At 38.3% G+C, this 27132-nt stretch overlaps 1 protein-coding gene across 1 annotated transcript; it reads right to left on the bottom strand.

Annotated features, from left to right (window-relative positions):
• Positions 1-23: 23 nt before the first annotated feature.
• Positions 24-26912, bottom strand: SLC30A6 (solute carrier family 30 member 6). Its single transcript, XM_081941031.1, has 14 exons — positions 26788-26912; positions 23651-23737; positions 22264-22348; positions 19969-20011; positions 18664-18729; positions 17304-17384; positions 14710-14745; positions 13026-13120; positions 10214-10262; positions 7940-8059; positions 7747-7849; positions 6313-6360; positions 5594-5662; positions 24-5399 (listed from the first exon to the last, which is right to left on the bottom strand). The coding sequence occupies exons 1-14, from the start codon at positions 26788-26790 to the stop codon at positions 4902-4904; spliced, it is 1383 nt and encodes a 460-aa protein (XP_081797157.1). The 5' UTR covers positions 26791-26912; the 3' UTR covers positions 24-4901.
• Between the last annotated feature and the right edge of the window lie 220 nt (positions 26913-27132).

The raw sequence follows: 27132 nt of genomic DNA, 5'->3' as shown, positions 1-27132 counted from the left end.
ATTTAGATTTTATAATGTTAGTGAAATTTTAAAATTTATTCCTAAGCAACAAACACTTGGCAGTGTAAAAGTTAGTTATGTTATTATGAGAAGCTGGATGTAAAAGAAAAAAAAGATCAAAATACCATTTTTAATTTAATTGACTTTTTAATTTAAAAATGAATGGGAAGTGTTTATATATCTTAGATGTTAACTTCTTTCTATTAATCTTTAATGTACATGTTACAATTAAGCATCTCAGGGTGAGAATCTGAACACCTTTGACCTGCCAACTCACACATGTGCAGAAGACAAGGGCTGCAAAACAAACAACAACAAAAACTGTATGTGGCTTGTTTATTGCACTGCTGTTTGAATGATTCCCAAATATTATTTAAGGTGCCAATGTTGTAGTCTTCTATAGCTGTGAGTGCCAATAAAAAAATAGGGAATAACTGCCTGGACTACAATTCTGAACCAGGTATGCAAATCATTAATCTACATCTCATTAAATCATGCTGTAAAATATATATTGGCTGATTACAGTTTATCTGATGATGAGTGATCTCAGCATACAATTAGCCCTTAATTGACATTAATGATATTCAAATTTGCAAGTGAATCATAGATGGGTAGTAAAATCCACTGATATTATCAACATATTTTCAGGCTACATTTAAGAATTCCTGTCACCTTCCTCCAGTGCAGACGTGAGCAAACATTCATTCCTCCATTTATTTTATTCTCTGAAAACCCTCAGAAAACAATGCCCACAATGGCAGCATGATTCAACAGTTAATATACTTCATATTAATCTTGGCAACTACCTAGACAAGCCCTGTATTTTTCTTGTTAAGGTTTTTCAGAAGTGGTTGCCATTGCCTCCTTCCTAGGACTGAAAGTGACTGGCCCAAAGCCACACAACTTGCTTTGTGCCTATGGTAGGACTAGAACTCAATCCCCAGGTTTCTAGCCTGTGCCTTAACCACTGCACCAAACTGGCTCTCCTAATTAGTATATAAAATGGGTGCATTAATCTTAATATACTAATCAGTACTAAATAACTCTGCCTTGGAGGAAAAACCCCTTTTCATCGATTACATATCAGCACCATGCATTGGCGTTAATTTGACAACATAATAGCTAATTTTATATAAGTTTGAGTTCCAAAACTGTAATTTTACAAGCATTGTTCATCTAAGCACATTTTTCTATAAGGATAGGCAATATGTGATTCTGTCAGCAGCTTAAAATTTCTGACATAATAGGAATTCAGTATAGATAGGAGGTTATATAAGATAGTATAAACACACTATAATTAATGGGGTAGATACTGCACATATATGGTTGAACAAAATGCAACGAACCCTAAAACCATGCCTTTACAATCATATTCTATTCTTTCGATTCCTCTAGTAGTTGTTAAGGGTAGGGGGAGCTGTTAGTTGAAACTAGACTTGGAAAAATTTCCTTACCTAAACAGAAACAGAATAGGAGGAGGAAGCATAGGGAATGGGAGTAACTTCCTGTCAGTTTCTTCATGGAGTTCCCTTGTGGAAAGCTGGCAGGGGACATCAGAAATCAAACATACAAAATGAGGCCAATGCATAGGAAAGAAGACATTCTATCAATTTTATAAGCTGTATAACAATTATATATTAGGGAAGGAGAAATTATTCATATAGGAGCAACATTTAAATATAACTTTGGACAGAAGAAATTCCTGTGCATCACAAGTAGATTTAAATCAGTAGACTATACAGCATAATGTGAGAATGGTTGAACTGTTATAGACAAAGGTAAAAAAAACCATAGTTTTTTAAAATCTGATTTAATTAGTTGCTCCAAAAGAAAATACCATTATAAACAGGCATGTAACATTGTTCCATAAAATACAATATTGTAATTGGTAATAATTTTCCTTTTTAAAAAAAAAGACAAGTAGCTTTCTCCTTACAACCATGCCATGCTTTATTTTTTCAGAGTTGACCTGATGTTGGTCTTGTGAAAATTTATATTCACCAACAAAAGAGAGATTAGTTCTTTAAATGTTATTCTGAGCATCACCATGTTTTTTTTTTGAGGTTGTCAAAACTCTTCGTTTGAGCTGACACAGTTCCACATATCGGTGTTGTGAGGATCACTTTGATATGAATACCCAGAATTCTGTTCTTTAAATAAGGCTAGACCTCCTACACTTGATCCTGATTTCAACTAATTGATTGAAACCAGATTCTAATTTCTCCTTCAAATGAATTGATAAATCTAGAGATTTACATGCTCTTGCCACACAGAAACCCGTGGCTTTACATTATTTTCATAAATGAACAAGTACACTATTTTGACTTTTTTTACTTTAACTGGTTCTTTATCCAGTTTTAGGATTTGTGCGGAGGACAGATCGTGTTTTAGGTCATATTTATGCAGCAATATTAATGATTCTGAAGAGTTCAGAAACTTTTAAGAACCACTCTATGTTTATTCATACCTTTTTATTTGCTATAGGTAAATTGCCTATAATCTCGTAATTTCATGATGGAAATAGATCAAAGAGTTTTCAAAGGACTTTCTGTTTATAAAGGAATAGCAGACTTATCCAGGGAAGGTAATCATGCTTACACTCAATATCTCAAGATAAATGGATACCTTCTTTAATGGGGGAAAACAAGAGATGATCTTTTTTTCAGCATGCTGTTTAAAAAGTTAGTCACTTCTGATTTCCCATAGTGGAAACCTTGGCTAACCCTAAACTGGCCATTAGTATCCTTCATTTATTTAAATGGAAGATGTCACTGAGGGAAAACCAATTACGACACATAATGCAAGTAGTAAGTATACAACTCCATCACCCAAATACTTATTAGCGGAACAAAACAGATTCAACCTGACATGCTTGGTGGAAAGCAGATGGGCTCCAGTTAATACGAGCTAAGTCTCCTGTGTAAAACCTTTTGCTGCCCTTCATCCAGGAGTGCTAACAAGGTGGGGAAAACTTGTCGAGCATGGATTTTGGATTTTTTTTACAACTCCTTCCCTAGCAGTAGGTATGGAAAGCCCCTGTATTATATTTTGTGTAACCAGGTGAAGTGTATTTGTTCTGGGTCATTCTTCATCTATACACGTTTGTGCATATGTATGCACCAGGAAAGATAGCACAGGCTACAGAAGTTCTGGGTCAGAAATTCAAGGGGAGAGAGGGAAGAGGGTTTAAAACGAAGCAATCTTTCAATCAGGCTGAAAAGAATAAATGTTGAAATTACCATAACAGCAGCCGCTAGATCAGTAAACCCATCTTATTGTAGATTCTTTCAGGATAGTAGCAAAACCAGGCTTCTTTTATTGCTCAGCAGCTCTGGGCTGTATTTTTCAGCATCTCCTTCCCTGTCAATCAATCTATGAAAATCCAAATGCTGTTTCCGTTTGGTCCACCTGCAGCAGTTCTCTTCAGTCTGAAATTTATGTTGGTGATAGGAGATAAAGACAGAGCCTTCCTTGTGTTCTGACCCAGCCTTAGCAGAAGCAAGACACAGACTCCTTGTTACGAAAACCCCCTATTTATTTACCTCTTGTGAATTAATTGCATTCACCCACCGAAAAATCCAGGCAAGAATTTGCAAGAAGTTAACAGCAGCAACAGACCTTATCAGTTCCTTGTGATAATTGCAAGGCCTTGAGCTCCCAGCCAAAAGGCTGCAAATTACTGGTAAGTTCTGGCAAGCAATCTTTGATGCAAGAAACACAATGAGCAAAATCTCCAGAAATACAAACTTGTCTCCTACGACAACCACTCCCCTTTCCTTCTATTTATTCCCCAGCCAGGAGGGGCCATTCAGTGTCCACATGTGCTTTGCTTCCCGAGTTGACTCCTTGTCCTCCGTTGTTCACCTCTCCTAAATGCTCTACGCATACATGCATCTGGAACAGGCCCCAGCTGTTCTTCCTCCTCACTCATCTCAGCCTCCAAAGACAGCTGCTCTCCGGTGGCTGGGAAATGTCAGACAGCCCTGGCTGTATCTCTGAGTCCGATGCAGAACATCTATCAGAGCCCTCCAGAACTGGCCCAAGTTCTTCCCCAAGTTCTTCATCGTTTGAGTCTGTTGCCAGGCCACAACACCTTGCTTCACCATTTCTGAATCTCCATCTCTGCTCTTAATTCCATTTCCCTCCTCTGTAATTAGGCACCACCATAGGAATCCCTCTCTTTGGATCTCTACAACAGCTATAGCCCTTTCTCTGAAATTTACAGCTCTTCCCCTCAGGGCTATGCTCTTGGAGGAGGGGAGAAACTTGTCTTTAAAGTCTAACCGTCTACATGTTCCTGTTTAAAATCTCTGATGTCCTCTTTCTTCCAGAAAAGTAACTATGCATGTGAGAAACGTATTGGACATAATATTCTTAATAATCTGTTATAGGTAGGTGGATGACCTTCATTGTCTTCCCGCACTGTCATATTTCATGATGTCTCCTCTGCACTCCACAAGCAAAAATACCCATAAGCATTTTAATATCAACCAGAATTTCAGGAAATTTGCTGGACTTACCAAATAATCATTTTCCATTGTTCAGAAAGTATAACTCTTAAAAATGATTGTATGATTACATCAAAGACAAACTTTTTAAAAAAAATAATTTTGTTAATAGTCACCTTGCAAAACCATTATTTTCTGGAGTTCCTTTCACATAACCATTGAAATTATTTACAAGACCAGCAATATATGCAATTGCAATAACTTTTTATAAAGCTATGGCTTTACAGTCACAGAAATGGATAACTGCATCAAAAAAAGTCAATCGATGAGTGCACGTTTTCATGATTTTGAAAACTTCTGATACTAGTTTACCAGGAAATCAAACAGTCTTGTAGAAAAATGAGCAATAAAATAATTGAAGTAATTTGAAACAATAAATATATAAAGAGTTTATTAGGGCCTTAATTGACCTCGAGTGCCAGTTCCATATCTCTGGGGAACATTAATGAAGCCAGTCCTGAATCCCTGGGTTACTCCTGTTCCTGGCAATCCAAAGCCTTGAGTGAAGACATTGCTGTAAGGTACAGTTCCATGGTTGAAGTTCAATCCATAGGGCCTTGTCTGAGTGTTCATGAGAATGATAGGGTTCATATTTTTACCTGGTGTGTTAAAAGCAAATTCTGGAGGTGGACTGCTTGGTTTCGTTGGAGTGGATGTAACATGATCAGAATTTTCCGCTGCTTTTTGAGATGGCATTGGAATAATGTAATGATCTGAAAGGTTCACCATATTGTTCCCGATAGGTCCAGTAGCCAAAGTAGGCCTAATCCAGTCATCTTTGAAAATCTGAACAGTCAAAATAGATACTAACGCACTTAACCGATTTGTCACATGTGCAAGTACCATTTGTTCATTGGCATCTCTTCGAATTCTCACATGAACTGATCCAGCCTAGAAGACAAATTAAGAAAGGTTCATCAGTCTGTGATATATAAAACTGATAGACAGGGACAAATGCACAATAAGAAACATACTTTTGAAATAATTTAGTGCATCCTGCAATCACTAGATGAGAAACTATTAGAGTGTATTTCTTCATTCTTGCTTTTTAGAGAAAGAAGTCATTGAAGTGGTTAAATACATACCAGTGAACCAAACCCCAATGTCCAGAAGTGTTCATTTCGAACTTCTAGAACTCCATCCAAAGTAGAAACCTGGTTTAAGACATAGAAAGTTACTGTATAAAATAATAATAAAACAATAATATGACTGTTTGGAATAAGGGGTCCTTGGTGTTCTCTGAGCTTGCTTGTTTTCTAGCAGACGTGTCATTATCCTTTACCACTGTTTGTAACAGCTTAATAAAACAAATCTACCATATTTTATAAATAAGAAGGCATTTTTGGATTGCCATTAGAGGTGTCCCATAATTTATTTATTTGATTTCTATAACCATGCATCTCAGCAAGTGACTCTTGGCAATAAAACATTGCATTATGTTTTATAAAACTTAAAAACAATTAAAACCATTTAAACAGTACAAAATAAATATATATGGCAGCAAGTAAAAACGTTGCTATGGATGTTAATACAGTCAGCAACTGGGGCTCTTAACACACTCTCACAACCAAGTCTTCATGGCCTTGCAAAAGGCCAGCAAGGTCATGGTTACCCTCAACTCTGAAGGGAGAGAATTGCAGAGGGCAGGGGCTATGCAGAGAAGGCATGTCTCCTGGTACCCACAGCTGACACTCCTTGGCTGATAGGACCTGAAGCATGTCCAACTGCCTCACCAAACTGGACAGATAGAAACAACTGGGAGAAGATGGCCCCAAACTATGAAGGCCTTTTTATATTAACTTACCTCTCGTATAAGTTTATCTAGCTGTCCAATCACATGAGGTGGTGTCGTCTAAAAAAAGGTTTACAATTTCACAATGTAATTTATTCAGCCACAACACAAATGATTAGTAATTAGGATGCTGTTAAAGTATGAGCAATCGGTATCAAGGAATACATCTGACTACATTATGTGAATGCTTCTGAAAAGAAAGATACATTATTCAAATAGGATTTTTTAAAAGTTTTGCTGAATGGGTGAGTTCACATAAGCAGCACCTTTTCTGCGTTTGAACACAGACATACTAAACCACAATGTTAGTCCTTGACAGTTTGTTCTTTTGTAACAAAGTTCTGGTATTATTTTAAAAAATTCTAACAACACTATGAGTCATCTACCCATTTAATTTGTCTAGAGATTTAGCCATTTTTGTTATTGGCACCTATAGTGGAGTAGACCCTATTCATTCTATCTCCTAGGTTACCTATTATTTTAGCTTCCCGACAAATCTAGGGCCTTTCTGATGCCAGCTACCATCCAAAAACTCTAAAGAGTACCCTGATAGAGTACCCAGTTTCCTGTTCTAAGATGAGTTGCCATCATTTGTTATAGTTGGAAATTAGCCTTCCCCCAATCTTTGAGTCTGGACAATCCTTTTCTAATGTTCAAGAGTGTCATTACTGCAGGACAACCTGATAACAAGACAAAGGAGGTGATTTAATTAAAGGATCAGACCTCAAGAAGTAGATCAGTCTGGGCATAGACCTATCATTCTAATTACATATAAGACGTTGTCAATCTAAAGTATCTATTGAGAATAAACGGAGAGGACAAACTGTACACATGCAACCTATAGTACAAATAAGCACAACGATCTAGGTAATCAGAGAGTCCATTGTAAAATAATTAACCTTACTGTCTCTTCCATCAGAAGGCAGATGAATCAACCTCTCCTCTGAGGGGAGCCATCCCTGCCTGCTATCTTTCTTTTTCTCCTATCAACTTCTAACCCCAGCTCTTCTTACTAGGAAAATCTTCTTGCAAAGAATATGCAAGTTATCGTTCCAGTTAATTTAATTAACCAACTCTTCATTGACAGCTCCTGCAAGTCACAAAACTTTATCTGTATTACTATGATCTACTAAAGCTGAGGATATGATAATAAATTGATAAATAGTACTACATGTAAAATTAGAAGTTAGGTTGGACAAAGAAAGATATTTAGTGGTCGCTGGAATAAAGGGTAAAGTTGCTGTTAACCTCTATTTTTAGATAACAAATTGTCAAGAAAGGGTTCATAAAGCAAGTTCTTTGATGCCAGGCCCGTCATTAAAGAACAACGCTTAATTTTTTTCCAGAATGAATTATTGTGGTTGTTTTGCTGATCTCAGTAAGCAATGCTGCTTTTTTTTGGCTACTCTCTAACTGCTAGTACAAAGTCTTAACTCTTTGTCTCACCTGAAGCAATACCTTTCCACTGTAGACACTCATGGGATACATTGTACCAAATGTCATCAAAGCAATAGCCACTGCAGAAGCTGTATCAACTGCAAAATAATTACTGAAAGAGAAAAATGTAACATTATAGGCATCTCTGTTTTTCAGTATCAAGCGTCTGTTAAATGTTATCATTCCAATGAACGGTACTCACTTAATTTCGATTAACATGTATGTAATACAAAGAGCTAAAGCCCCAGCAAGATCAATCAAGATGAATGGATTCATACGTGGAAGGAAGATGCTACTCAGCCCAGGAATGATACCACACAAGCTAAAAGTAACAATAAATAGTATCAATTAGTGAAGAAAGCTAAGAGGCAGCACACTCTTATCCATATGGCGGTAGCTCCTACAGTTGCTCTCTGAAATATGCTAATGGGATAACTATGATGCCAAAAAAAAAAAAAATCTTCATCTGAAATTTTAGAATGCTGTTGGAAGAGAAGATAATCTAGAGCTAAGTAAAAAAAGAGTTTGAATCCATATAATCAAATTCAATTCCTCATCGCTACAGGTCTATGTCAATGCATTTTTTTCTGGCTACCAAAAGTGTTTTTTTCCCCCATTGTCTTATTCCAAAACAAAATTTTAGTACTCTGAATTAGCATTCAAATATTAAACAGTTTGATCTATTGCTTAAATCCTTAAATCTGTGCCCAGTTTATGTCAGGTTATCTAAAAGACAATCTTCACCCATATAATCTATCTGAACATTAATAATGTTTTAGGTTAGGATTACATTTTAGGTACTCTACATGTCTTATCTGCATATTTTAACAGTTTTTATGAGTATATTGGATTGTAAGGATACAGCCTTTTTCAAGAAACATTAATTAAGACAGTTTCCCAATGATTATCAGATAACAGGAACATGACTTTAAGGAAATTTGATACTATTTGATTTTTACCACTTAAGACTTTCATATTAACTGATAAATGGGTGAAAAGGAACATGCCCTCTTCTAGCAGAACAAAATTTAATCTAATATTCTTTTAACAAACTGAATTATTTTCATATTCTTGAGCTGTGACTTTGATTATAACAATTTGTCAACCTCTATATTCAACACAAATTATCTGGCCATTTGCTTAAAGGAAAAATAAACATAGTTTAAAAATAGAAACCAACACCCTTCTGTGAGAAAGTGATTATAAACAAAAAAGACAAGAAGATGCCATTTCAATAAATCAAATTTCCACAGTATAACTTCTAAACAATATATATTTGGCAATGGCAACAAATCAAAAGAATGGCACAGTGGACCACACCCAAGAACTTGGGCTGCTAGTCTCATTAGCTCTGTCTATGTCACAGCACAAAGTTGCTAAGAAACAGAAATTTCCAGCTATTTTCAGGGAACTACTGGAATTTAGCATAAGAAAGAACTATTTTTTAAAAATCGTGTTTGCTTTTTTCGGAGTGATTTAAATTTATTATTGCTTAAAACCCATACTAGGAACTCTCTCTTTCAAAGACCAAGCTAATACCTAGAACAATTGGCTATGCAAGCGCATTAGGTTTTTAAACTAATATTAAGTGCAAATGCAGATAGAGATGATTTACCTTCTAAATACCATCTCTGCTTAGCAATTCATGTTTACAAATTGGGGGGGGGAGTTGTTGGACCAGCTGACATGCTTCAAAGTAAGCACCACCCTCTAGTATCATATTCGCATCAGAAGAGAGCTCCTATATGCATTCTTAGAAAATAAAAACAGTGTGTAGCTTCAACCCACATTTTCTTTAAAACGATAAAAGACTATGGTAAGTAAGCTGGTAGTGGGAGAAAGTATCTAAGACGGGTGTCAAACTGGCATCGTGCTCAGGCCACGCCCACCCCAGCTCCACAAAAAAGTCTCGATATATCTCGATACATCACATGACGTGATTGAGTTTGACACCTGTGATCTAGGAGATAAAAGATATGGATAACCTAAGTATCACACCTTTGGAGGCATGGGGACGCAACATTCCAATCCTGGGACAACCTGGAATGAGCCCTGTTGTATAAATGGACTGAACCAGAATTTTGATTTTTTTTCTTAGCCTGTAGAAACCTTATTTTACCTGTGCTTTACACCGTAAGAGGTAGAAAAAAAAAGTTTGAGGCTCCATAAAGTCCTACAGCAATGTTTTTCAAACTCTGCAAGATGCTCAGTGAGGAATTCTGGGAGTTGACGTCCACACATCTTAAAGTTGTCAAGTTTGAAAACAAGTGTCTTAAAGTTTCAGGATTATCACTTTTAAAACATGACAAGAAACTACCTCATCACACATCCACCTGATGGGTGTTTTAACAATAGAGCTATTTTGTTAATAAAAAAGTCTCTCCTTACTCACCGCGATGTCAAAATTAGAAATACATCCTTCAGGCCAAAGAAAATAGCACACTCTGATTTAGAAGGCCTTTTCTTTCTAACTTACCTCCTAGTGAGATCTGCAACATGTTCCTGAAGCCAACTTGTACTTGCCGCTGCAGAGAATAGTGTAATTGCTCATTAAGAGAACATTCAAAATATCATAAGTCTAATATAATCCTGCTCAAATCTGTATCAAGTTCAACTGTAGGGCAAAAGTTCTGTCTGAAAATTTTACTTCACTAGCACCTCCTCTCTATCAAAAAAAAAACCTATTTAAAAAAGGCAACAATCTTCTAAGTATTCATTGACTTTTAAAAAAAAATGTAGTCCTGGAATGCTGGGTAAATGGAATTCCTTTATTGTTTTTACTACAGTGTATATTTAAAGGAAGTTCTACCTTTAAAATCAGCCTAAAGATAAATTAAAATTAAAATAAACAAGATATTATTCTACTAATTGAAAGCACAATTTTATAATTACGGTCAAACTGAGTTAAAAACAAAGACATAAACAACTTTATTCAACTATAATGTAGCATGGTTATGTTTTCAAAATACTATTAACCAGAATCACAAGAGCAATTGAAAAAGATTATTAGAACTTGAAGTCAAGATTATTTCCAGATGTTATTGCAAGACTAAACTACCACCCAAATCACACATTAGTTATATTACACTTAAATATAAGACCTGAAGAATTTTCATAGTCCACTCTTAGGTCAGAAAGAATTTGGGATGGTTCTACATATTTTTTTTTCTTGTTAAGAATTTGCATAAATTGTACTAAGGAAGTTGCACTGAAAGAAGATTAAACTGATTTGGGCAAACAAGTTTAAATTAGAGGTAGTCCTCGACCTACAACCATTCATTTAGCAACTGTTTAAAATTACAACCGCACTGAAAAGTGACTTACTGTATGACCAATCCTTGCACTTAGGACCGTCACAGCATCCCCAATGGTGACATGATCAGAATTCAGGCACTTGGCAACCAGGATATATTTACAATGGTTGCAGCATCCTGGCGTCATGAGATCGTTACATGCTACCTTCCCAGCTGGCTTCTGAGAAGCAAATGCGTGGGGGAAGCTGGGTTCACTTAACAGTTGCAGTAATTCGCATAACAACCATGGCAGAAAAGGTGATAAAGTTGGCTACGACTCACTTAGCAACTTTGAAATTGTTAACAACGGAACAACTTACTTAAGAACTGAAATTGTGGGCATAGGTCAAGGAGTACCTGCACTTCCTCTTGTTTCATTTGCTCTCTCTTATAGTTAGCAGGCATTTGGGTACAGGACTTGCAGGCCTGTCCATATCTTGCAACTCTCTAACATTTCAAATATGCAGATGTAGAAATTCAAAGTCATTTGCGTAGTTCGGCATAAACATAACCATGTTTTTTACATGAATCTAGATAATCTAGATAAGAGAGTTTCCAAAATCACAAAAACCAAAAGGGAAAATCCAGCAGTGCAGAGATCCCCAACCAGGGAGTCACCCTTCCTAATGCCGCGACCCTTTAATACAGTTCCTTATGTTGTGGTGACCCCCAACCATAAAATTATTTTAGTTGCTACTATGTAACACCGGGAGCCACAAAACCTGGGTGGGTGTGGCCAACTCAACATCACTCCCACCCAGTCACATGACATCCCCCCCCCCACATGCCTACCAAGGTTTCATGGCTCAGTGTTTTCTGTGGAAATAGGGTCTCTCTCTCTCTCTCTCCCCCTCCCTCTCATTTCTGTTTTTCTCTATTTTTCCTCTCCCTTTCTCTTCTTCCTTCCTTCCTTTCCTTCCTTCCTTCCCTTTCCCTCTTCGTGTTGACTCAGGAAAAAGCTGGAGCAGTCATCTCTGGATGCAGAGTTCCAGAGCCCTGCGCAAGGAGAGCTGTTCCCTCCCTGCACCCAACCGGTTGCTGCTGCTGCTCCCCATTCTCCTCCTTCCTGAGCCAACACGAAGGGGACCGCAGCTTGCACTGACCTGAGTCTGGCGCTAAGGAGTCTCCTGCGCTGCGTACCCAGTTACTCACCTCATTGTGCAGTGGCGACAGCGGGAGGAGTCGTGGTCCCCTCCGCCTTGATATTTTGCTTGTGTGCACGCATGCAAGAGATGAGCGCAAAAAAAGGGCTGGAGCTCTTCCTGACCCTGAGTTGCCTGCGAAAGACGCGGAATTGCAAAAGCAGGCGAGAGGCTCGTGCCTTCCTGGGGCGGAGAGCAGATTGCGCGATTGGGTCAGCAGAGAGCCGCAGGAGAGGGGCCAAAGCCTATTAAGACTGTTACCCATGCTAAGCATGGGTAACAGTCTTAATAGGGAATCTCAGTGTACGCGCACTCCACATTCCTTTATTTTATTTTCCCCGCCTTGTTTTACACCTCAGAAATGATACCTCCTGGCTTCCGTAGCTCTGCCCATCAACCTCCATCACTTGGACTGAGCTGCTTTCCTAGCGTCTGTCTTCTCCCCCTCCTTGCCTCCATTCTGGCTCCTACTTTCCCCCACCTACACACCCGCACACATCCTCTCCTTCCGCCACGTGGGGAATCTGAGCCACTCCTTCCCTTTGGGCCGGCTTCTCGCCAGCCTCTCTGTGGGAGGCTCCTCAGCGACTCCTGTGAAAAGGTCATTTGACCCCAAAAGGAGTCGCAACCCACAGGTTGAGAACCGCTGTTCTAAGATATTGAAAATGAGGATGCCTCTGCTATACATCTAGTTTCTTCTTAGTCCTTCTGAGTATTATCAAAGATTTAAGGGATCGAAGTTGTGTGTTTGCTGACAACAACAAATAACATTTGGCTACTAACTAATATAATATCATTTTTTAAACTTTTATCAAATTAAAATATATATTTTCTTTTTCAAAACAAAATGTACCTTCAGACACGTAAGCAAATGGTTTGTTCTTAATTGAAAGCATTGTGAACAAGTTGAAAGTGAGTGCCACAAAGGTACCAACCAGCAATCGACCCCTAAAAAAAAATCTTTATCAATATAGCATATTGTCAGGTACAAAGAACAGGTATATTATTTATTCTTCATTACCATTAGGCTCCATTTAACTACAGTGGTTTTTTTTTAAAGTTTACCTGATTCCATTTAATTATATAACAACTCTTATGTAAATAGAGACCTTATTAGCTGAGAGATTTATTAAATTTCTGTGCTGCTGTACAGGACTTTCAGAGGTTTTATGGGAATGCATGAGCCTTTGATAGAGAGATGCCCAATCCCATGTCACCTGTTCTGTTAGTTTTTTAGTCTTTAATCTATCTTAATTTTTAAATTGTTTTGTGTTATCTTTTTATTATGCTGTAAACCGCCTAGAGTTGTTGAATGAGATGGGCGGCATATACATTAAATAAATAAATACATAAATAAAAACATCTATGAGCCCAGTTACAATCATAAAAACCCTGAAACTTACAAAAACTATAGTACCCAAAAGCTAGACCTCAAGTTTCAATAGCCCTTCAGAAGATATCATTTTTCAAGCGCTTCTGGATGGCAGCCAAAGTTGGAGTCAGCCTAAATGACAGTGGGAGGCCATTCTAGAGCGGGTAACGCTTTCGTGAAAAAGCAGCATCTTAGCCTTCTGCCCCAGGACGAAATGGGGAAGCACTTACTGATGGAATTCTTAAGACTAAACAAGCCAACCTCATTTTAGTGGGTGAACAAGAGTGTAACTTAGTGCCAAGTCAGAGGCCTTTCTATGTTAACATCAATACTTTAAATTGCAACAACAATCTGATAGGAAGGCGATGCAAGGTTTGTAGCACAAATGTAATATAGTCCCACAGGCAAATGTAAAACAGTACACAGGCCACTGCAATTTTGGCCAGCTGAAGCTTCCTAATTGTCTTTAAAGGCAACCCCACACTGAGCGTTTTACGATAATATAAATAAATGGGAACAAGGGCATGAATCACTGTAGCAAGATTTTCTTGCCCCAGGTAGAGCTCCAAATGGCATACTAGCCAAAGCTGGCCAAAGGTTCCACCATCTGTGGTTTCTACTTGCTGCTTAAGTAAAAGCTCAATTTGTGAGCCAGCCCTTCAAGGGAAATGATTCCTCATCAAGAGATATACTGGAGCTTCCAGAGCACTTTAATGGGCAAACTCTGTCTTGCTAGGATTCAAATTTAGCAAGTTGTCTCCCATCCAAACCCTCACAACTTTCAGACAAATCTAAAATCTAAAACAAAAATTTTACATTTCTTTTAGTAGCCATGGAACCCAAAACTATGATGAAATTACAGATAACATTAAATTTAAGCTTTATTATTATTTAATATAAATCAGACAAAGCCTTTTAAAAAGACTTCTGCCCAATTCATTGCATGTATGACTTAAAGTTATCTCTATATAAAATCCATTTGTATTAAACAAACATCCCAGATCAACAAATTCAAGTGGATTTTTGTCACTGACCTAAAAGTCATGACAGCATTTTGTTTTCAGTTTTCTGCTTTAATAGATAAAGTAATGTACTAATGGCCCTATTAATTATGCCAATATTATATACTTGTAATATTTATTATTAGTTAATCTAAAATGCTTACGTATGAATCTCTGGTTGTTCAACAAATCGTTCAGCACTGAAAAGACACAATAAATCTGTTAGTCACATATATAGTCCTTCATGCACCAGCAAATCTATGACGTTTACTGTGAATAAAACATCGTATTATCCTTTGTAGCTGGAACGGCTGCCTCCCCATCAAAAGGGCCTCATGCCCTGGGACTGATAGTGGTTCTGGTACTGAGGCTGAAATCTCTGTCTGTCCTTATTAAACCCCTTATCCGCCTGTCTATCCGGGCAAGGCTGATAGTACCTGTGAGATGGTGTCTCGTGGTCTATAGGTCTGTAGGCCGGTCTGCGAAAATAAGGTGCCGGCCGTTTTTCTGTGCGCTTGGTGGCAGACGTGGGGAGGACTTTCTTTTTATCTTTGTTCTCGACCAATATTGGGTCGAGAGAGTCTTCAAATAAGGATCCCCAGAATAAGGTGCAGGCGCTAACCTCCACTTGGACTTAGCATCCACCTGCCAGTTGCACAACCAGACCAGACGTCTGGTGGCAACAGACGATGACAGGGCCCGGGAAGCGAACTTCACCACTGTGAGGGTGGCATCCACTGAGAACTAGGTGGCAGCCAGTAGTTTATCAAAGTCCTGCTGGAGGCGTGCGTCCTGAGGGGAGATTCATTCTTGAACCTGTTGTAGCCACAAGGATGTTCTATTGAAGAACGAGGCAGCCGCCTGAAAGTTTTTGCAGAGGGTAAGCTCCGCCTTCCTGTCCTCGGGTTTGAGGTTGTCAGCAATATCCCCCGCCACTAGGGTGGAGGATGTAGCCAGGGTGCATCAACTGTTGGAACTTGAAGGATGTTGGTGAAAGTTTGATCCATATTATAGAATCGGCTATCACTATCCCCTAGGTTGGGAAACGCCCCTGGGCGGGCCACTGATTTTTGACAACCTTGGGAAAAAGTTCTGGGGCAGGTATTTCCTCCTTGTCTGGTTGTGGCTGAGAGAATAGGGTATCTTTCTTGGCCTGCTGAGGTTGGGCTGTAGGTGCTTGAGCAGGAGGAACCTGGACAGGTAACTCCAATTCAGCTGTTGTCCTGGCCTTGCAAAGGAGGGACTTAAACAGCGATGGAGGAAAATAGCCAGAGAATGGAGGAGGGTCCGGTTTGGAAGACTCCTCATCCTTTGAAAATCAAGGTTCCTCTGGGGCTCCCCTCCCAACAAGGATGCTTCACTGGCTACCGAAGGTGAGATAGGCCTGACCTCAGTAGGGGCCCTGGTCTCCCTGCGTGTGGAGCTATGCCCTTTGTTCTCAAGTTGTTTGGCAGGGGCTTTGTCTTGCTGGCGTAGGCCAGAGGCAATGCCATGTGAAATGGCCTGTGCACTGATTTGTTGCATGCACTCAGGGATGTCTTGCATGAAATCTTCAGGGGGTGACTCATCCCTTGAAGGGGATTCATCCCTAATGGTTGGAGGACCCCTAAGAGCTACAGAGGTATGAGGAATCATGCTGGAGGTGGTACAGCCAAAGGGATTACCCTGTAACTCACCCACATTTCTAGCAGACATGGGGGGGGGGGTGGTAAAGAAATTTCCCTGCCCCTCCCAGAGTGTTGTGGAGAAAGGGAAAGGGCTCTTCTCCACTGATGGATCTGGACCTATGAGCAGGGCTGATGCTGCAGTCTGCAGAGACTAGAAGCCTCTCAGCTCTGGCCACTCTTTTTTCTAGGGCTTTCTCCCTGCCTTGTTCATCCCCCTCCACTGCCCTGGATTGGCACTGAACCACAGGGGCCCTGCCTCTTTTGGATTTAGACTTGGCCTTCCTGGGTGGGCTGGATTGGCTCTGGGCATTGGAAGTGCCAGCCTGCCTACTGGGGCTATTGCGAGGCATGGCTAAGCCAGGCTCTGCCACTCACGGCCCTTGATAACAGCAGCGGTGCTCCAAACGATGTCTGAGGCTTTTTATCTCTTCCGCGACTCTCTTCACACTCAGATCAAAGTGATCGGCTTATCTCTAAGCCGATTGCAGCTCTTTCCACATGGTGGTGCTTAAAATGGCCGCCACAAGCTGCCTGTGCTTTTGGAATCCAAAATGGCTACCACTCCTCTCCGGTGAGCTCTGGAGCCACCACTGTTCATGTAGCTGCCTCAGGAAGCCCAAACAGGTGATTTTAAGGAGCCTCTCAACATCCGCAAGCGAGGAGCATCCCTCTGCTCCCTGAGGCCAGTCAGGCAAGGATCTTCCCCTTGTGGGGTTAGCCAACCCGATAGACTGCCTCTCTAGACCTTCCAGCAATTTAGAATTGAATAGTCCAATTAATCTGATTTTCTTTTTAAAGTTGTTCAAGGATTGAGAAATTAATTCAGAAGTGGAGCCAAGGAAAATACTTCTTCTCTTAGACCAGACTAAGTTAAACTGGGTCAAGGAAGGAGAGTCATAGGCGTGGCTTCTGAATTATTGACTCAATCTCTCGACCAATCAGGCTATGAAAATACCCACTCCTGAGCCGTCCTGCTGTATCCATGGAGAACATCGTATTATCCTTTGTAGCTGCTATTTTTTAAAAGAAGTGTTCTAGCACTGGAAATACTATTATCTTTGAAAATGATTAAATAATAAGCACAATAATACCTTTCTTTAAGTATAAAAAGTGCTCCAAGTTGTGCAAGAACCGTTGAAGCAAATACTGCTAGGACTTCAAATCTCTCAAATCTGCAGTTTGGGAAATTAAGCATTTAAAAATCAGTGCAAATAATAAGACTATTAATCAGAAAGTATAATGCATTCATTGAGGTGGGTGCAAGAAGGTATGCTAGAAAATTAACATGTGCTATTTACTTTTGCTGTTATTTTCTTTTTATTAAAACATTTTAAAAGTTAGTTAAGGGAAGGCCAGATAAGTTGGGCAACTGAATAATTTCCATGTATTTTGGAATTATTCTGTTCTATTAAGTTCAATGGTTTAATTCATGTTACCTAGCAATTAGGGTGTCATTGTTAGGGAGTACCACTCATGAATAGTTTTGATTTTACATGCAGTTAAAAAAAAACAGGTTGGGCGCCTTAAAGTTTGGATAGCTTAATTTTAGCTTTGTGGCAGATAAGATTATTTTACATTACTGAGGTTGATGAAAAGCTATGTATTCTCTGCTATCTGTTCATAAGGAATTTGCAAAGGCTGAATAAGGGACAAAGTGTTAACTTAGCTCCTCTCTCTCGAGGACTTCACAAAGATGTCCTATTGTTATCTCAGCAACAGTATGAATTTACTTTTTTTGTTTGTTGCAATTTGTATTTATATTGTTGCTTTTATTCTTGATACATTTTATAATGTAAATTTAATTCACATAAGTAGCTTGGATAATACATTTGTATGACAAGAGCAAATTATAAAATCTTATATGACTAATTAAAGAAAACGGCTCTGAAAGGAGATTGCCTACAGATACCAGTTTTACTATACCTAATTGAAACAAAACCCTGCCTATTACAGCTTCATTTAGCTACAGAGTTTGAACTCCAAGGCATCAGAGATTTCAAAAATACAGATTACATTAAATACATCTAGTAAGAAATGTAAAAAGAAATTTCCATTCTTGCAAATTTAAAAATGCACTTTCCCCCTTACGTGATAAGAAAGATTTACTTCCATAAAGAGAATAAAACTATATAAGGGCCCCAGAGTCTACATAAAACTGCATAGAGCCTGATCTGTTCTATCAACCACAGACTGGTGATTTCTGGGCTGCTAATATCATATTTGATCAAATGAACATATGCATATTTCAAATTAGCACCCTTTAATTTATTGGGCACAAATCAGTACAGTATTAAACATTACATATAATGCTCTTTTAACGTCTGCATTATAATTTTCTTGAATTTATAAAATCTCTTTACAAACAAAATTGAACTAATAAATTAATAACATGTTTATTTCATAGTAAAATAATATTTTCAAAAGAAACAAAATATTAATTATCCAACTTACCCAAATGAATATGAGGAACTGGGCTTCTTCATCATCACCCAATAACTTATTAAGCATGTTATTAAGCTAAATAAAAAAATGAAACAAAAATTAAAATAAGAGAAATGTAGCTATTAAAAATTATATAAAATAAATCCAGCATTTCAAAATTCAATTATCATTTAACATATTAAGGAATTGCCAATAATAAAACAAATCCTTAGCTTAACATCCTGCTGAAGGGGAGGTCGGTATATGAAATATGAATTTTTATTTAATCCAAATGTATATTATTTTCATTAAAATATATAATTATGTCATTATGTAAATGAAGTGGATTGATATAAATGATGCAAATTGATGAAAACTGTCTAGACTATTTCAGAAACAATGGACATGGTACATTAAGTTCAAATGATGCCCTGACAAAAAATTGTCTCTTGTATCTGAAGTCCGCAAATTGGGTGCTTTTTTCAGGTTGTGTCACATTTTCGGTTCAACTGTCTCTTTATATCAATTAATGCAGTGGTAATACCCTACATATGTTTAGTCAGAATTAAATTCCATTATGCTGACAGACTTATTTTTTTATAAGAGTACTGCAATCTCAGTTAATGTAGGGGAGTATGGAGTTAATCTTGAAAAAGCAGGAGTGGTTGTGTAAACACCAACTCAGCCCTGAGAAAGAGGGGGTGAAAATGATATTCAAGATCACCCCGCTTTGATTCTCTTTAGTATATGACAGACCAAAGAGAAACCTATTAGGCATACAAGATTTTGTTATTATACTTTATAGCAATATAGTAGAGATCCAGTGGTTTCTAGAACCAGTAGATATCCTGTTGTTTCCTGACCTGGCCTATGTTATGGGGCTGACAGGGATATCTAAAGGCTTGCCATTCATTTAAAAAGCAAATTGTTTTTACCACCAAGTTGCATAGAAAATAAAAGTGGGGATTCAAGACAAAATACACTGCTGTCATAATGGGACCTAAACATGCTTAAATCTCCTTTGTTTGCAGACCTTTGAAAAATGTCTCTCTCTGCTGTATGTGACATTAGAAAACAGTGGGATCTATTTTTATGGACTTATCTCCTATGCAATGAAAAGTCATTTGGGTGCAATCATATATCTGGCAATCCAATCCACTTAATTCTATTGGATTTAATCTTAAATAGATAAAAATGGGACTGCATTTTACTTAACTAAGAGAAACAGGATTTATTAGGGAATATTAAAAGCTTTTTACCATAACCCATGGATAAAAGGACATTATTTTTACAAGTGTTACAAAATTAACTGAGGAATTTAAAAAGGAAACATACCTGAAAAGATCAAAGATTGTTAGATAGGTATATGCAGTTAAAGCTGTGGAAAGAAGATGGCCATTTTACTGTGACATAAACAAATGATGAAAATAATTTAGTTAAGTAAGTAAATAAATGTACTATTGCTTTTAATAAACAATTGTTGGGCTTTATGCAATTTCCTATGTAATAAATATCCATCTACCAAATCACAAAGCTTGTCAAGGAACTTGTTTAGACCTCTGGGACTTTTTTTGTATAGTGGCATCTGTCAAGGTTTGGAGGCTATTTGTGAATTTTGTGTGGGAGTTTTCAGGTGTTATTGCAAATGGCATAATAGTGGATATTCAACAGAGGAGTTGGTAGATTTACTGCTAGGATTTCAGAAGTTTTGTATGTGCTGTGAAATGGAGGAGGACAGAGTGAAGACTGAAGAAGTTAAGGAAAAGAAATAAAATATATGAATAGTGCATATTCATTGGTTCTTGGTGAAGGGTAAATTGTTCCTTGCATAAGACGGAGGTATCAAAGTGGTTATGCAAGTTACATAGTTAGCCAGACAGAGGTATCAAAGTGGTTATGCAAGTTACCTAGTTTGGCAGAATCATAACTGTAAGGAGGTTCTTAAGACAACTCAAGGCCACTATTGTGGGAAATCTTAGCAACATAGAGCCGGCAGCAAGACAATTAAGGAAGGAAGCATACTGTTACAGAATAGATTATTGAGAGCAGAAGAGTATCTCTCTTACATTTCTGCCCTTTAGATCAATGCTTAGAGCAGGAGTGGAAAAACATTTATCTACCAAGTGTCACATTTCCTTAGAATAATGTTCAATATTTTCAGTAGGTTTTTAACTATTTTAAGTTCTTATATTCAATTTTCAGGTTTTTAATGTTCTATGTTTTTAATATTTTATTTGTGTACTGCCCAGAGTCCCTCTATGAGGGAGATGAACAGTTTCTAAATGATAAATAAAGATCACATAACAGGGACAGGAAGAGTCAGTATTAGTACCTCCAGACACACTCAAGATCATTAGTATATAACTTCTCCATCTGAAGATATAAAACTGCGGTCTCGAGAAAATTGGGCATGACAATTTAAAAATTATTTGTGTACTATGCAAATAAAAATGTAGACACATCTTTAGTCATGAACCTATACAACATTAATCAAAGAGTTATACACTGCTATTCCTATCTATAGCCTCCTTCAATGTTTCATCCCCATCCCCACCAAAACAAACAAGACATTGAGTTAGATGGGTATACCTGGGTATGTGATGGGAGTCATTATGTGGGGTTTGTCATACAGAAAGTGAAAATAAAAGTTTTAAACTGCAAATCAGTCTATATAGCCTGGGTCTCCAGACAAAAAGCAATAACAAGGAGCACTAAAGATAATCTATGCTGCACAATTTAAGAATGACATAGACAGTCTAATGTATACGGTAGGTAGCCCTCGGTTAATGATCACTTATTCAGTGACTGTTCAAAGTTATGACCGTGCTGAAAAAGTGATGCTTATGACTGGTCCTCAAAGTTCGAACCATTCCAGTACCCCCATTGTTTTGTCATCACAATCTGGACATTTGGCAACCAGTGATGGTTGGAGCTTCCCACAATTACGAAAACACAGTTTGTGGGCCACCTGCACATCCTCCTGCACCTTCCAAGCCTCATTGCAGTTGTACCTTGCTTCTCTGTCCATTCATGCATCTTTCCCCATCCATCAGCAGCCACTTCCTGTCTGCCAGCCTGTTTGCAAGCCACCTGGGAATTGCAATTTCCTGCCAGCTTTTACACTGATCGGTTGTTAGAAGCCAGCAGGATTTTGTGACAAGGTGGTCATTTAATGATCCATGATCCTGACTTAACAACGGCAACGGAGACTGCAGGAATTGCCGTCACTAAGTAATGCAGGCATAAATCACATTGTGTTTTACAAACGTCATTTAGAGATAGAAATTCCAGTTCCAAATTGCAGTCCTAATGCAAGGACTATCTGTACTTGCAATAGTTGTTTCAATTCTTAGATATTTTAGCACAATGTCATCATAAAGCATGTGCATCCAACTAATAGAATTGTGGGCATCAATAAAGGTAAGCAAAGTTTCACATTTAGTAGAATTAATTTTGATTTATCTTAATATCCTTTCACATCATCAAGGGAGAAATAATAAGAATGACTTTAGGAACAGAAAAAAGTAAAAAAAACCTTAGATATCAATAATGCTCACAAATACAATTTTATGTCAATATTAATCCGCTTTTGTATAGCTCAATCATCTCATTAAAAGAAGGATAACATACCTATGCTGTTTGTAGAACTACACCACATAAGCAGGAATGCAGTACATAATATATTTATTGTACCAAACAGCAAGATCTTCCATGACTGTAAATAACAACAGTTGAAACAAGTTTAATGAAGTGGGTTTTATTGGGGAAAAAATCCTTATAATCTACAGATAAAATATTGAACATTCAGCTCAGGATTCCCATGGCTTTAATCTCTTTGCTGAAGAAAGAATGCCAGAGCATAGTCTAGGATCAATGTATTCATAATTTTTCAAATAGTGATTTATTGACCAACAGGTAGTCTTCGGCTTATGACTATTGGAACCAGAATTTTTCTTGCTAAGCAAGGTGATTGTTAAGTGAGTTGTGCCCAATTCTACAACCTTTTTTGCTACAGTTAACTGAATCACTACAGTTTAGTGAATCCAGCTTTCCCCATTGATTTGGATTATTGGAAGCCTTCTAGGAAGGTCATAATTGGAGATCATGTGACCTTAAGACACTGCAATGGTAAATGCATACCAATTGCCAAGTACCCAAATTTTGATCTTGTGACTGTATGGATGCTGAGATGGTTGTAAATGCAAGGACTGGTCATGAGTCACTTTTCTTAGTGCTGTTATAGCTTCACACAGATATTGTACAAATGGGTCAAGGACTACCTGTTCAACTAAGTTCAACAGCCTTTTCTCTTCAGCATTGCACAGAGTTCCTTGGCCTGGAATACTATTTGTTAATCAAACTCAATAAAAATAAAATGAATGCATGTTGACAGTTGCACTATTAACAAAGAAAAGTTAAAAAGACACAGAATTAGATAAACGAATAGATGTAACAAATAAAAAAAACTAAATATTCACAACTAATAAAGAAAATACTGACTGGAACATTTTTCCCATTTGTTTATTTGTCAGACTGACATTCTACTTCCATCAGCACATGACATTCAACAGGGCTAAAAGAAATAACTATAAAATATTATGTAACACAATGAAAACTCAATTAAATCCTATTAGAAAATTCCAGAAAATAATAAGAATAAAATTTCAGCATGCTTCCATCAGCCAAAAGCCACTTCCATGTCAAAGGCTTGCTTATAAATATTAAGCATATTTCAATCTCTCTAGCCTATAATGTTGCTCAATAATAACCGTATGTTAGATACATCTCATAACATCGAAGTTACAATTATTATGCAATTTACAAGAATAAAAAAGGTTTAACAGTAACAAAGGAACAAATATAAGGAAAGTATAGGGAGCAACTGGAACAGGAAATAGGTTAAAAGTGATGGAGGAACAAATCAGAGTCACTGATTCTGTATACATGTTTAAGACTCTGTAAAAAATAAGCATCTATGTATTAAATTATTTTCTTGTCCATAAATGCAAAAACATACCCTTCGATCAGCAGCTACTGTTCTAAATTCCTGTGTTAACTTGCCCAGAAGAGACCGCTGTGATTTGCGAAACAAATATATTGTTCCCTACAAAGAAGATAGCAATAGTTGTTTACTAAATTTTCTATTTTTTTTCTAACATTCCAAATCATGAATTTGATTTCTACATGCAATCTATCACAATAAATATAATCTCCATGCTAGCTAACATTTAAAAAGTAACAAAACACTCACTGAAGGTATGGTAAATCCATTAATATATGCAGTTTATATCAGTGATTCCCAACCTTTTTTTGCCCCTCCTAAGCATCTCTAAAATCCTGATGCCCCGTGACATATAATTCTTACTTTACTCAAAAAGTGAACTCTACTCAAATGGAGGAAGCCTAAAAGGCCATTAACTTGGTTTAAACAAGGTTCAAATTTCCCCCATTAAAAATCAAATTGCCCCTCTATGGGGTATGGGCCCCACGTTGGGAACCACTGGTCTATATAAAATGTGTACCTTACCTCTGTTAAAATGCCAGGTTTTTGATATGTAAAAAAAAAGGCAAGATAAATCACTTCAGAATGTTTCACCTTTAATGTAACATATACGCTCTACAATTCAATTGAAAAACAAACTGAAAACGTTTAGGGGGGAAATAATAATAAATATTAGAATAATGTGGCTGCATAACTGTGCACACCCTCTTATAAGTAGGGATATGGTTGTGTTCAGAATTAATCAATCACATTCAAACTGATGGTAAATAGTAGTCAGTACACACCTCTCATCAATTAAAGTGACTTTGATCAAGCCCATATAAAGTCCAGCACTGCTAGTAGGATTTTTCTGCTATTTACTCAGTTGCCTCTTAAGCAAAAAGTCCGTAAAGAGCTTACAAAGTATAAAGGGATCTCATTTCAGAAGAAGGGTATAAATCCCCCCCCCAGTGGTGGGTTGCAGGCGGTATGCCCCTGCATAGGTGTACAGGTGCTTGCCTGGAGCACTGGGTACCGTTCCGTTCCGGTGCTCCGGAGGGCCCACCCACCCGCCAGAGCTCCTTACCGTTGCACCATACCAGTTGCAACAGGATCCAGAACCCACCACTGCCCCCTCACACAAAGAAGACAATCATTAACATGTGGAAAAAATATGGCACAACAGTGACATTATCAAGAACTGGAGATACCTCCAAAATTGATGAAAAAATCAAGAAAACTGGTCTGAGAGACTGCCAAGAGGCCTATAGCAACATTAAAAGAGTTGCGGGAATTTCTGACAACTACTGGTTGTATACTACATGTGACAACAACCTCCTGTATTTTTCCTATGTCTGAGATGTGGGATAGGATGGCAAGATGGAAGCCTTTTTTTACAAAGAAAAACATCCAAGCCCAGTTATATTTTCTAAAAACCTACATCAAGTCTAACAAAAACAGGAAGAAAAAATGTGTTATGGTCTGAAGATGACAAGATTAGTGTTGAACTTTTTGGCTATAATTCCAAAAAGTATGTTTGGTGGAAAAACAACACTACACATCACCAAAAGTATACCTTACCCACATTGAAGCATGATGATGGCAGCATTATAATTTAGGGTTGTTTTCTTCAACTGGAACAGGACCTTTAATCAAAACTATGAACAGTTCCAAATATCAGTGTTGCCACAAAACTTTCAGGTCTCTGCTAAATTGCTGGAGATGAAGAGGCATTTCAACTGTCAACATAACAACCAAAAGCATACCTCCAAAAGAAAGGCTTCACCAAAAGAAGAACAAAGTTTTGGAATGGCTCAGCCAGAGCCCAAGTTTAAATCCAATTTAAAATCTGTGGGATGACCTGAAGAGGGCTGTGCACAGGAGATGCCCTTGCAATCTGACAGATTGGGAGCGCTTTTGCAAGGAAGAGCAGGCAAAGTTTCCCAAGGCCAGATGTTCCATGCTGATAGGCCCCTATCCCAAAAGTCTGAATGCTGTCATAAAATCAAAAGAAGTTTCAACAAAGTATTACCGTAGTTTAAGGGTGTGCATCTTTACATAGCCACATTATTGTAATGTTTTATTTCCTCCCCACAAAAGATTTCATTTTGGTTTTCAATTGAATTGGACACTTACATATTACACTGAAGATTGGGGGGGGGGGGGGGGGAGAATCTGAAGTGTTTTATCTTGGTCTGATTTTATATCTCAAAAAACCAGGCATTTTAACAGAGCTGTATAGACTTTCCATATCCACTGTATTGCCAGCTAGCTTTAAAATATTCACTCATTGCATTTTTACCCTATTAAGAACTCAAGAATGTTGAGGTGGCTTTATAATCACCATAACATTTCTTAGGTTCAGAGCAGACACCTTATGGGTACTTTAGGATTTTTATGGCTTTAAAAGGATCTGAACCCAGACCACTCAGCAAGCCAATTGTTTGCTCCAATCTCTTGAACAGAGACTACAGGTGGTCATTTATTCACTAGCAAATTATTCTTTTGGTCTTTCATAGAAGGATGTATTATAATGTAAGAGGCTAAGGGAAGCAAGTATACCTTTTTCATGACATGTGATTAAAACAATTAATCAGTGGAACAACTTGCCTCCAGAAGTTGTGAATGCTCCAACACTGGATGTTTTTAAGATGTTGGATATTCATTTGTCTGAAGTGGTGTAGGGTTTCCTGCCTAGGCAGGGGGTTGGACTAGAAGACCTCCAAGGTCCCTTCCAACTCTGTTATTCTAAATTCCTAATCAAATAACGCTTCCAGGTTATCTGGTTCGATGAGCCATCCCTCCAGCCACTGCACCACACTTCCTCTCAAGGAAACCCCACACATCGGATACAGCGGGCTGTAACCCAGCTACATTTTCCCCTTTTAACCTGAAACAGGACTCTCCGGTGCAGCAGAGATTAACAAACCGCCTTCTACACACACCTGGAACTTTCTGCGCAAAAAGGCTTGGACCCTTCCCTTTGGAAAGCTATTCTCCAGTCCTGACAGCCACCTTTCCCTGCTGCAGGGAACTCCCCTCCTTCAGAACTGGGAAGCCGGTCAACGTCCCCCTCCTAGCATCCCCTCACGGTTGCACCACCGTGGGCACCGACTCGCCACGCAGCGCTCGAGGCCCTCAACTTCCCCCCGCCCCCCAAGGTGGGAACTCACCATATTGTGGAACGAGCGGCTCCCAACGGGGCCGGAAAAGGCGGGCGTCTCCTGTCACCAAAGAAAGGAGTAGGAGTTGAATTAGCTGACGTGTAATTGGCCGACCCCGGAACTAAACAGGAAGTGACGCGACATCGCTCCGCCCTCCGGTCCCAGCTCGGACCCAATCGAGGCAGAGAACGAGGTTCGCCTGTGCCGGTGTTCTGTTGCCTTGGAAAAAGTGTACGCGATAACCACGGTAGCTACCAATAAAATTTACCATGGGGTCATTTCTCGATTGGGGGGGGGGGCAAACTCGTTATTTATACGGTCCGATAACAGTGATAAGAATGCCTTGTAGCAACG

This window comes from Natrix helvetica, assembly GCF_964273705.1.
Source record: "Natrix helvetica genome assembly, chromosome: 2".
Taxonomy (NCBI): Eukaryota; Metazoa; Chordata; class Lepidosauria; order Squamata; family Natricidae; genus Natrix; species Natrix helvetica.
This window is presented reverse-complemented; position numbering and strand designations above follow the sequence as displayed.